At 36.9% G+C, this 12,427-nt stretch overlaps 1 protein-coding gene across 1 annotated transcript in view; it reads left to right on the forward strand.

Annotated features, from left to right (window-relative positions):
- Window positions 1–12,427, forward strand: part of BRWD1 (bromodomain and WD repeat domain containing 1) — a 105,446-nt gene that overhangs the window by 47,993 nt on the left and 45,026 nt on the right. The window contains 3 exon segments of the mRNA XM_021679271.2: window positions 4,054–4,239; window positions 6,501–6,684; window positions 10,366–10,459. Of these exon segments, the coding sequence (XP_021534946.2) occupies window positions 4,054–4,239; window positions 6,501–6,684; window positions 10,366–10,459 (464 nt within the window).

The following is a 12,427-nucleotide window of genomic DNA, read 5'->3' on the forward strand; positions in this document are numbered from 1 at the left end:
ATATTTGTGATGTTTTCTTTGAAAACTTGGTTAAGGTGGTGCCTGCTAAGTTTTCCTCTACAAAGTTATTTTTCTCTTCGTAGTCAGTAAGAAATTTGTGGGGAGATATGATGTAAATAACCTGTTCCTTACCAAACTTTACCTATAAGTTTTAGGATCCATTGATGATTTTTGCCTGAATCAGTTGTTCTAAAGGTTGCAAAATGGTTGTTTTCTAACTTTATGGTCATTGCATCTGCATTTTATTAGTCTGCCTTTTGTATGTTTACGTAGTTCATTAAGTTTTTTTGTTTTTTTGTTTTGTTTTTTTAAAAGATTTTATTTATTTATCCATGAGAAACAGAGACAGAGAGAGAGAGAGAGAGAGAATCAGAGGGAGAAGCAGGCTCCCAAGGAGCAGGGAGCCCTATGCGGGACTCGATCCCAGGACCTTGGGATCATGACCTGAGCTGAAGGCAGACGCTTAACCATCTGAGCCACCCAGGCGCCCTGTAGTTCATTAAGTTTTAATATGGACTTAAGGGTTGTTATATAGTGGGTTATAATCCATAATGGTCATTATTTTGTTGCTCATTATTTTTAGATTTGAGTGTGAGAGTCTCTTCAGGCTGCGTGTTCCCTTTCCTGAGTCCCTTGAACACTTCCTTAACTTTCTGGTGCAAGATGTTTGAGTCCCGTCTTGTACTTTGCCTGGCCTAGTCAAGGGCAGAATTTTTGTTTTGTTTTGTTTTTTTGTATTTGTTACCACAGTGTAGTGTTTCTCCATACAGATGTTATTAAGCAAAGAAAAAAATGCTTCTTTTTTGTTTGGTTGAGGTTTGTTTTACTAAAAGTTAATCACCAGTTATCACTGTGTGTTTACTGTTTCAAGTGTTTATTTTTTATTTAATTGAAGTATAGTACATACAACAAAACTCACCAATTTTAAGTGTACAAGTCAAATGAGTTTGGCAAATGTTAAACAATCAGGTAACCACCACCACAGGCAAGGTATAGAATGTTTCCCGTGCCCTCAAAAGTTCTGTTGGGCTTTTTAAATTAATTAATTTTTATTTTTATTTAAATTCATTAACAATGTATTATTAGTTTCAGAGATAGAGGTCAGTGATTCATCAGTCTTACATATAACACCCAGTGCTCTTTACATCACGTGCCCTCCTTAATGTCCATCACCCAGGTACCTCCCCCCACCCCCACCAACCCTCATTTTTTTCCTAGGATTTAGAGTCCCTTATGGTTTGTCTCCCTCTCTGATTTCATCTTGTTTTATTTTTTCCTCTCTTCCTCTATGACCCTCTGTTTTGTTTCTTAAATTCCATATGTGAGTGAGATCATAATGATAATTGTTTTTCTCTGACTGACTTATTTCGCTTAGCATAATACCTTCTAGCTCCATCCATGTCCTTGCAAATGGCAAGATTTCGTGTTTTTTTTTGTTGTTGTTGGCTGCATAGTATTCCTCTGTGTGTGTGTGTGTGTGTGTGTGCCCATGTATGTATGTATGTATACACTACATCTTCTTTATTCATCTGTTGATGGGCATCTGGGCTCTTTCCATAGTTTGGCTATTGTGGACATTGCTGCTATAAACATTGGGGTGCAGGTTCTTTTGGGCCTTTTTGGAATCTTCTGCTGGTTTATGCATACTTCCAGTTCTAAAACTCAGAACAGTTAAAAATGTGTGTTTAAGGCAATGAAGAATACAATGATTCTTTATTCTTTAACAGTAAGGACTGCTATTTTGTCACTTTTATTTTGTCTTTTTGAGGAATTTTGTATAAATGGAGTTGTACAATACTAAATCTTTTGTGTCTGGCTTCTTAGCATGGTGCTTTTTTTTTTTTTTTTTTAAGATTTTATTTATTTATTTGACAGAGACAGTGAGAGAGAGGGAACACAAGCAAGGGGAGTGGGAGAGGGAGAAGCAGGCTTCCCGCGGAGCAGAGAGCCCGATGCGGGGCTCGATCCCAGGACTCTGGGATCATGACCTGAGCCGAAGGCAGACGCTTAACGACTGAGCCACCCAGGCGCCCCAGCATGGTGCTTTTGAGATTCATTTTTGTTGCACAGATTAGGTGTTTGTTCTTGTTTGTTGATAGTGTACCATGGTATGTGTATACCCTCATTCATTCAGTAACAATTGAAGGACAGTTGGCTTTTTTCCATTTTGGGGTTATTATAAGGAGTGCTGAAATATCAAATTACCATGTGGGCTTATCTTATGTCCTTTGGTTCTATTAGTTTTGCTTTATGTATTTTAAAGTTCTGTTATTAGGTGCAGACACATTTCAGATTGTCCTCTGGGTGAATTCTTTTATCATTATGAATTGTTCCTTTTTCCCTTGGTAGTATTTCTTCTTTTGAAGACTTTTTCTTTGTTTCATATTAACATGCTAATCCAGCCAGTTTTGATGAGTATTGTCATCAATACTCATAAGCAGATGCTTAACCAACTGAACCACCCAGTAGAACCCTACTTTAATATTTCAGTATTTGAATAACATTATGCCATTTAGAAATAGTTATCGTTCTGATATTTGCCACATTCCATTTAAGTGTTCTGTGCTGTGAATGAAAAGTTCTATAGACCTTGGGTTTTTGCGGAGAGGGGGAGAGGACTAGAAGTCTCCTTTTCTACTGTTTTCCCTTTGGTTCCAAGTTGTAGTCTTAGGAATCTTTTGTTATTCCCAGTTCTAATTAAAACCTTTTTAACCTTTTAGATTAGGGCTCCACTTTTTGCTTTCTTAGCTCATTTTTTGAAAATAAAAAAAATAGTGCTTTTAAGATAGTCTTAGTTACGACATTTAGTTCTTGTAAGTTCTTCATTGATTGCCATGGTAAAATGGAGATGTTATCAGTGAGATATAAGGGAATTTAACTCAAATAGTAGGATGCAAATATTTTTTCTCCTGAAAACAGTACATGACATTTTTTAGTTTCTGGATCTGTTACTATGGAGGCTAGGTTATATTTTTGCATTCTTTTCGCTAATACCCTATTAATTTCAGTCTGGGGGGGGGTTCTCTTTATAAGTTGCTGGGTGCTTGGTCTGTGTTATATGTTATGTTCAAAGAAGATGCATTTTATATGGGAGGATATGTAAGGAATTGTTTGCATGAATAAGTTAGTGTTTAGATAGTTTTTCCAGACCCCACAACCATCTAACACTTTTTATCCATTAATATTAACTAAACCTGTGATTTCAAAAATAAAGAAGCAAAGGCACTTGTAAAAAATCTTGAGTTTTGTACTTGAAGAGAAGCATGCCTAAGAGATAAGAGTAACTTAAGCTTAGTGGGAGAGGCATGTGTAGCTATCTCCCTCAGCGGCACCTGCTCTCAGGACACTTGGTCTGGGAGAGCTACAGCCTTAGTTTGTTGAAGCGTATTACTCTTTTTTTAAAAAAAATTTTTTAAGAGAGTAGAGGAGAAATGCCACTGCTTTTCTCTACATCAGAAGTTACACATTTTTGCTCTGGTCTTGTCAGAGACCTTGGGAAATAAAGAGTTTAATGAAATCTATCTTACGTGAGGCAAGGGGAGTGTTAGTGTGAAACAGCATATTAAAGCTTCCACTGAAACTTCCACAGGTTTCCATGTGCTTACCTCAGGGGTTTCAGAGGCTCTGTTGAGGTTTTTGTGGTGGTTGGTATAAAGGAAGGGTTTCATTTGTTTTGAATCTTTTCTCTGATCCAGTTAGTTATGAATATATAGGATATTTTTAATTGCTTATTTTTTATTTTTTTATTTTTATTTAATGATTTTATTTATTAGAAATGAGAGAGAGAGCACGCGGGTGCATGAGCAGAGGGGAAAGGGAGAAGCAGGCTCCCTGCTGAGCCGGGAACCTGATGTGGGGCTTGATTCCAGGACCCCGGGATCAGGACCTGAGCCAAAGGCAGATGCTCGACCGACTGAGCCACCCAGGCGCCCCGATTGCTTATTTTTTTAAAAGAAATCTGATAATTGCTAATATTTTTAATTGTAGTTTTCTGAAAGTTTGTTTTTCTGTTCATGTTTATTATGATTTTGTGTTATGGTTGTGAATTTACAGGTGATGGAGAAGTGATTGAACAAATTATAAGCCTACAAACCAACGATAATGGTGAACGAAGCCCAGAATCCAGTGTTCTTGATGGAATGATAAGACAGTTGCAGCAGCAGCAGGATCAGAGAATGGGAGCAGATCAGGATACTATTCCAGGTGGACTTCCAAGTGGAGAAGAAACACCACGAAGAGGTAAAATATCTGAGAAATATTTTGTCTTATTATGGCTGAAATTGAAGAGTAAATGAAGTAATTTTCAGGTACATGCAATGTGAAAAATTTTAACTGTATTTTATAACTTTAGTAGTCTGAGAGTAACTTCATTAGGTGTGAAGTTGATGATGTACTAGCAAATGGACATTTGATTTTCAAGTACTTTGAAAGGCTGTTAAAACCTTTTTTGCTCTAAAATAAGAGTATTTACAAAATTGTATTGAGTAAAGAACAAAGTTTTTTGTTTTTTTTTTTTTTTTAAGGAAAACTACAGTTCTAGGTTTCCCTTTAAACATTTTTAGTTAAAAAAAATTAGTTGGGTAGAGCATGAAATGTTTCTTACGGAACCAGAAGGCTTGAAGTGAATTTTCGGGGTGAGGTTTTTGATCCTGTAGTATAGTATTAGTTACTTTTTAGGAGTGAGAGTACTGGAGGGGAGCAGACTGTGGTTATGCAAATGGAAACTTGTTGTGGAAGATGAGAGAAGCCTCAAGTGCCACAGAGGTCATCCCTGCCATGTCACACCTGCTCAGGGTACTCGGCCGCTAATTTCAGTACCTTTCCTTGCCAAATGTTTCCACTTGTCTACAGAAAAGAAAAAGCAAATTCTCCCAATAGACAGGTTAAATATTTTGGGCAGGAATACTGCAAGTTGATGCTGTGTTCTTCTCTGCCTTGCTTTTTCCCCTTGACACAATATATTCTAGAAATGACTTCATATCCACTCACAGCACTTGCTCATCCTTTTTTATAGCTTCATAGTACTCCACTCTGTGGAATAAGTGTTCTTTGTAATTAATGTTTATGACCATTTGAGTTATTTCTCAGACTTGCTATTTACGAAGTGATGTGATCAATAACCTGTGCATATGTTTTCTTCACATTGTTGGAGAATAATACTATAACTTGGGCAGTTAAATTTAGAATTTATTGTTGGTTCTCAATTCAAAACATGTTTCTTAAATATCAGTATATTTTAATATAAATATTTGGATTGATAGGGGCCTTTAAGGAGTGCCTGTGTGGCTCAGATGGTTAAGCGTCCCAACTCTTGATATCAGCTCAGGTCTTGGATCTCTGGGTTGTGAGTTCAAGCCCCGTGTTGGGCTCCATGCTGGATGTGGAGCCTACTTAAAAAAAAAACCAAAAAAACAAAATAGGGTCATGTACTGTTCTCTTCAGTAGATGAAGTGTGGTGCAATGCAAGTTGGTTCACATTTGATTGGTAAACAGAGTGCTGTACCTAGAAGAACGCAGGGGTTGTGTTCAGTCATGTGGATTTTGCCCTGGCCCAGGAGCTGGCAGAGTTGGAGTAGATTTTTTTTTTTTTTTAAGATTTTATTTATTTATCTGAGAGAATGGGAGACAGAGAGCATGAGAGGGGAAGGGTCAGAGGGAGAAGCAGACCCCCTACTGAGCAGGGAGCCCGATGTGGGACTCGATCCCAGGACTCCAGAATCATGACCTGAGCCGAAGGCAGTTGCTTAACCAACTGAGCCACCCAGGCGCCCTTGGAGTAAAATTTTATAGGCTCCTGCAGGCGAGGATATAGCTCCCAGTTTCTCTGTTGCGTTAATAGCAGGAGGCCCTTCATACAGTATTTTAATAAAACAAGCACTTTATCTAGGACACCGTTGTTCTCCATCCTTCATCCTGCTGACTTCCACTCATGGGGGGTTGTCCTGCCTCCTCTGCCCACCTGATCAACTCTGCACAGGCTTGGGGCTCACTGTTGTCTGCGATGCCCTGTCCACTCTCTCTCAGCTCCAATTCAAGTGCTGCCAGCATTTCCCCAGTCTGCATTTTGTGAAGTTTTAATATCCACTCTGGCGGCTTGCCTGCCTGAGTGGCTCAGATTATCTCTTAAAGTCAGAGGTAATGTTGGTGTTTGAGCTTTTGTTATGAAGCCACCACAGTTTGAGGAGACTGTCATGCAATGCTAATTTTTCCAAAAAGATGTGTTTTTAGTGTACAGTTTTGAAGAAGACAAAGCCTTTAGGATGGCAAATAAAGCATTACAGTAGAAAATATCTGTACATTAAAAGATTCAGGAAGTCTAATAAAAGTAGAAGTTGAAGTTAATGTTTGTTCTGTATTTTGATAGTTACATTATGATTTTTACAAAGTTTTTTGGATTTGTATTTTTGGTGTGTATCTTATTAGGACTGTATATGCCTATTAATGTGTTAAATGTATATTAGATTGAAATTTGGGAATCAATTTTGACAATTTTCCTGCAGGTTTTAGAAGACTGAGCTTAGACATCCAGTCCCCTCCAAATATTGGTCTGCGTCGTAGCGGACAAGTAGAAGGTGTTCGTCAAATGCATCAGAATGCTCCTCGTAGTCAGATTGCTACAGAACGTGACCTGCAGGCTTGGAAACGAAGAGTGGTTGTACCAGAGGTACCACTAGGCATATTTAGGTTTGTTTTAGGATATCTATTAATATTGTTTTCTTTTTACAGAAATATATCTATATGGTTATTTACATGTTTTTTACTCCATTAGTGGTATAAATAATCATATAAATATATTTTAGTAATGGGTCGGAATCTATTTTAATTGTGGTAGGAAAATGTCGAAATTGTTCTCTTAAGTTTTTACTGTGGTAAATTTTTTCTTAACCTTTCCTGTTCCATCTTTACAAATACCCGCTTTTCTCCCTTCAGTGTTATTTTGAAATAAATCCCAGGTGTATCGTTTTGTTCATAAATATGTCTAATTCTAAAAGATAAGGAATTGTCTTTAATATTACCACAGTGCCATTATCAGTACCTTAAAAAAATAATTGCTCTGTAGAACCAAATGTCCAGTCAGTGTTTAAATTTCCAATTATTTTCAGTTCTTTTGCAAGACTGTTTCTTCAGTGGCATAATTTTGTCAAAAGGCACGTAATATATATTCTCTTTCCGTGACGCCAGCAGGCATTGGTGCTCACTGGCTAGATTCATTAACTCATTAGGGGCCATAAAACAGTGATCGCTCAACTCTGTGAAGTCTTCATTTGTTACAGTGGGTACTTCTAAAAAAGAAATTTACCCAAATGTACTGTTTGATTATCTAATGGTAAAGTTCATATAAAAAAGACAAGATAGATGCTTCTTTTGCTTTATTTACTTTCAAAATGAAGATTTACTCTCACCCCCAGTAATGACCAGTTTGTGTTCTCCACTGTATAAGTCACACTGCTGTGATTTAGCTTATTTCTAATATCCTTATTAAGTTTTTCTATCTCTGGCCAGGAGGAGCCTCTTCAAGGTACCTCCTGAGTCCTTTTGAAATGACGGTAGGATCCTTCTGTGGTGCCCCTGCTATCAGGCATGGCAAGGTGTTACAGGTTCGTCTTATAAATTTCTCATCCTGGATGTAGAATCGTTCTTGAAGTAGCCTGATTTTCTTGTAGTGGGAAATATTTTATAATTATAGTCTGGGCAGTAGGGTCTTTCTTTCTACTGAGGTGTTACCTGCTGATATTTGAGTTAATGAAATGGAGGTAGCAAATGTTGCTTTTCACTGATAGCTGAAATGTTCAGTATTCTGTTATGTCTCATGATAACTAATACTTTGAAGATTATTTTGTAAAGGTATGTCCTCCATGTGTTTAGGCAGAAGAGTTTCAGTGATTGGTGGAGGGATGTAGTACTTACATATTGTATGGTGAATTTAAGAATGTTTACAAATACACGATAAAATAATGAAAAGCAAAATCTGGTATTGGGATGAGAAATACAGAAAATCACCGTCATGTATGTACTGTGCTATAATTAAGCCTTAAAATTGTGTCTGAGTTGCATAGTCATCAGAACCAAAAGTGTCATTTTGGGATACTTTTTGTTGTCAAAACCAAGGGAAGCAAACAAGTACCAAGAGGGAGAGATCTGAAGAATACTTCCTTAAACAGGCATATATTTATTCTCTTAACATGGAAGAATGGAAATAGTTTTAGGCTGGAATCATGGTTCCCTGGTTAATCAGGGACTCAGGCTCCCCTGTTTCTGATCTCCATCTGGGAGTATGGCTTCCAGGCTTAAAGTCACCTCAGAGTCCAGGATAGCTGGACTTTATACAGTAGCCATCAATATCTGCATTTGTGATGGAGGTGGAGATTTAGGCCAGAAAAAGGAAGAGGGAGGCAAAAAGGACATTTCTTGTTGAGAGACTTCATTTAAGCAGCCTTAATAGTCGGACATGACCTTTTCTGTTCATAACTCATTGGTGAGAATGTTGTCATATGGCCGTATTTAGCTACAGAGGAGGCTAGGTGATAGTTTGTATTTAGAGCAGCAAACAGCCTAGATAAAAACTGAGGTTCTGTTTCAAAGGAAGAAAAGGAGAATGGAGTTTTTGCATCAACTACTGTCTGCTATAATAAAATTTTCCCAAAGAAGAGCGTAGCTCATTGTAGTGCTATATTCTAAAATACATGTGAGATTTTGTAAGGGAGATGCTGAGTAATCTAGTAATGGTCAGTGCTCTTGATGACAGTCCTTCTAGTGGGAGCAATAGGAATTTTACCTGTTTTCTTAGTGTGGTATTTGATGAGGATCAAGAGAAAATTAAAGTTTTGTTTTCCAACTATAAAAGTAGTATGTGTCCATTGTGAAAAACTTAGGTAGTAGATGAAAGTGTGAGACAGTCAATCAATGACCCTAATATGCAGAATGTTGAGCAAACAGTATTGCTTGCCAGTAGACACAGTTCTGGTTGGGGCTGGATTCCAGGCATGTAGTTTGTCTTAATTCAGTAATAGTAGAAGCTCTCTTCATTCTGTTCATGCTAATTCTGTGATCTTTATCTTTTTTCTTAACTGACCATCTCATTTAGCCATGAAATTGCACAGAGTTGAAGATGATACTCATGAAGGCCCAGAGTGTTCCCTTGCTTTATTATTGAGAATGAAGTGTATGTAGTGTTTCATTTTCAAAACAAAGGGAAGCATACGGCTATGGAGTAGAATTCCATTTGGCTGCGAGTGAAAACCTTATATAGTTCCTTAAATACACATAAAATTGGTGACACAGACCACTTGTGAAGGGCTGAGTCTGATTTAGAGCTGCTCTGTAGATACAGTGTTGCTCAGTGTTGCTCATCTCCAGTGGGCTGGAGATGTACATTGAGGAAAATGCCCTAAGGTAAAAACTGATTGCAGTTTTTACCTTAGGGCATTTGTGCATATTCTCTTTCTGAGCATCTGCTTGTATCTTGGATTATGGCCAATATGTCAGTTTTGAAACTGGCCCAAGTGGGGTTTTAAAGTGAACACAAACACAGAGCCATATGTTTTCAGCAATGTTCAAATTAGAGACAAAGGACATTCAGTCACTTGAATTCCCTAACCATGGAGAAGGAAAAAGAACTTCAGTACCTTCCTCATGGTGGAAGGTCCCTTGTTTTGAAATTGGTCACAGTAACAATCTTTTGTATCATGTGAGTTGAGAGAGAGAGGTGATTAGAAGTACTAGTAACACTGCTGTTCTGATTTTCTACAAATTATAAAACATGCAGTTTGAATAAATTTGGAGGAGGATTCTGCTTTTATTTCTTTAGAGAAAGTAATTGCAGTCTTGGAAAATTCATAGGGAGATTTTGAGTAGCTAATATGAAAAATCCTGTTTGAGTTGGCTATACTGGGTCAGTGAAAATATAAACAATTATTTCTGTATTAAATATGAAACATAGGGAGTGCCTGGGTGGCTCAGTCCGTTAAGCGTTTGCCTTCAGCTCAGGTCATGATCCCAGGGTCCTGGAATCGAGCCCCGCATCGGGCTCCCTGATCCTCCGGGAGCCTGCTTCTCCCTCTCCCTTTGCCTACTACCTCCTGCTTGCTCCCCCTGCTTGTGCTCTCTCTCTGTCAAATAAATAAATAAAGTCTTCAAAAAAAAAAATGAAACATAGGACCTCCTAACTGCCTCTGCGATTATATTAAATTTCTAACATAAAGTATAGCTTGGTTTGTTTTATTATAACTTTAAAATTTTTCTGTATTAATTTAAAAAGTATATAACCTTATGCCCAAAATCATAATGATTATTTTTTTCCTCTTTATATCCTTTACTTTATCCATCAGTTCACTAACCAATATAACTGGATACTTATATTTGTAGGAAGTTGGAAGACTTCAGAATAGAGAAAGGTGAAGAGGAAAGAAATCTTTATATAATAGGAAGGAAAAGGAAGACTCTCCAGCTCACACAAAAGGTAACCTAAAATCTGTTTTCTTAGGAATAACTAGAAATTACACTGAATTTGTACTTTTTTTTTTTTTTTTGATCAGTGAGAGTATTAGTAACTTTTGCCTGAAGTAGGATATTTCTTGCTCAAGGTCTTCTGTTTTGGATTTAAAATAGTAGACATAAGGTTGTACAGCTGTTAGGAAAGAGTAGTCTGAATGAAACGTGAGGGAAGGACATAGCTAATACCTAACAGTGCTAAAGGATTTTAGAAAACTCCTGTCTGATGACCACTCAGGTTAAGAACTGGAACATTACAAGCCCATTGCATGCATTTCAGGTCCATTCCCACTCGCTGACTGCCACAGCTAGCCAACCATTTGATGTCTAAAACTGCTGGTTAGCTTTGTCTATTTCTGAAGTTTGTCCAGATGATGCGTTTAAAAAAAAAAAACCTTAGATGTTACAATGATTTGTGACCCTCCAAAGCTCATTGTCCCAAAGAAAATCTCATTCCTTAATATTTAGTTTCTCTTGATTTTCATGAGCATCACATGAGCAGCATTAACATTGATTCATGGAAGATGCCCAATATTTGCAAGATCAGTGCTATAGAACTTTGTAGGAAAGTGGTTGTGTTTCCAGGACTTGCTCTCAGTTGACCTCTCAGTCTTGAAGGCATGTCATGACAGATGGCCTGTGCATGCCTAGCTGCCATGACATGCCTTGTCGTTTCAGCTTGATGCTTGATAATTTTGTATATGACTTGGGCTTTGAGAATGAAGTAAAAATAGTGTTTAATTTAAAAGTGATTTAACTCATTATGTCAAGTATGAAAAGAAAAAACATGTTGACTGGAATGAATATCTTTGGCCTGAGTTAGGATGTTTTCTCATGAAAAAAATTTGAAAGTTAAATTCACTAAAATAATTTTTAAGAAACTAATAAATTTTTTCAGTTGTCTTACTTTTGCTGGAAGAATAAGTTTTGGAAGATTTTTAAAAATTTGATTACATTGCTGTTCCTTATGTATTCATAGTTTTCTAATTTGGATATATTATTTGATATAGTCTATGCAATTAAATTATATTAAAATTCAAGGAATAGTTATAAAGCTAAATGTGAAGTGCTTTAAAGTTTTCAGTTTAATCTCTAACTGAAAAATTAGGATTCTGAATCCTGTTTTGAGTAAAAAGTCTAAGCTTCATACTTAACCATCTTATATACAAAGCCCAGTTATATACATACATAAACTGACCACATAGGTCTGTGGCATTACGTTTTGTGGGGGAGCAAATTAGGAAAAAGTTCAGAGTTTCCTGTAGGGTAGTGATGTAAAAATGTCGAGAAACACTAACCTAAGTGGAATCCTGCAGTATGCAATCTTTTGTATCTGGCTTAGTCATTTGGCTAGATGAGATTTATCTGTGTTGCGGTGAGTAGGTGAAGTCCATCTGTTTTCATTGCTGTATAGTATTCCCTTGATGAACATGCTGCTACTTAGTCTGTTCTTGAAGGACATTTGGGTTGTTTTCATGTTTGACTATTAGTCATAATTTTCCTTTCAACATTTTGTATATATCTCTTGGTATCTCTGTGCGTGTTTCTTTTAAGTACATGCCTTGGAGTGAAATTTTTGGATTATAGGATATGTGTATATTCCACTTGGTAGTTTATGCCCTGTGCCATTTCAGAATGATTGCACTTCTACCTGTAATATGTGTGAAAATTTCATTATGTTTGTAGATTTCTCTCTTTTTACTTGTTTTTCTTTATATGGTTTGTAGCTATATTATTTGTTACGTACACATTTAGAATTTCCTTTTTCCCTACTGAATTGAACCTTTTCTCAGTATTTTAACCCCTTATTTCTAGTAATGTTTTATTCTCAAAATTCTTTATACAGCTATGCTAGCTTTCCTTTGGCTCGTGTTTGCATAGTATATGTTTCCCTCCTCCTGACACTGCAGTTACGTGTATATTAGACTTTTACTGC

Source organism: Neomonachus schauinslandi, chromosome 1, assembly GCF_002201575.2.
Source record: "Neomonachus schauinslandi chromosome 1, ASM220157v2, whole genome shotgun sequence".
NCBI lineage: Eukaryota > Metazoa > Chordata > Mammalia > Carnivora > Phocidae > Neomonachus > Neomonachus schauinslandi.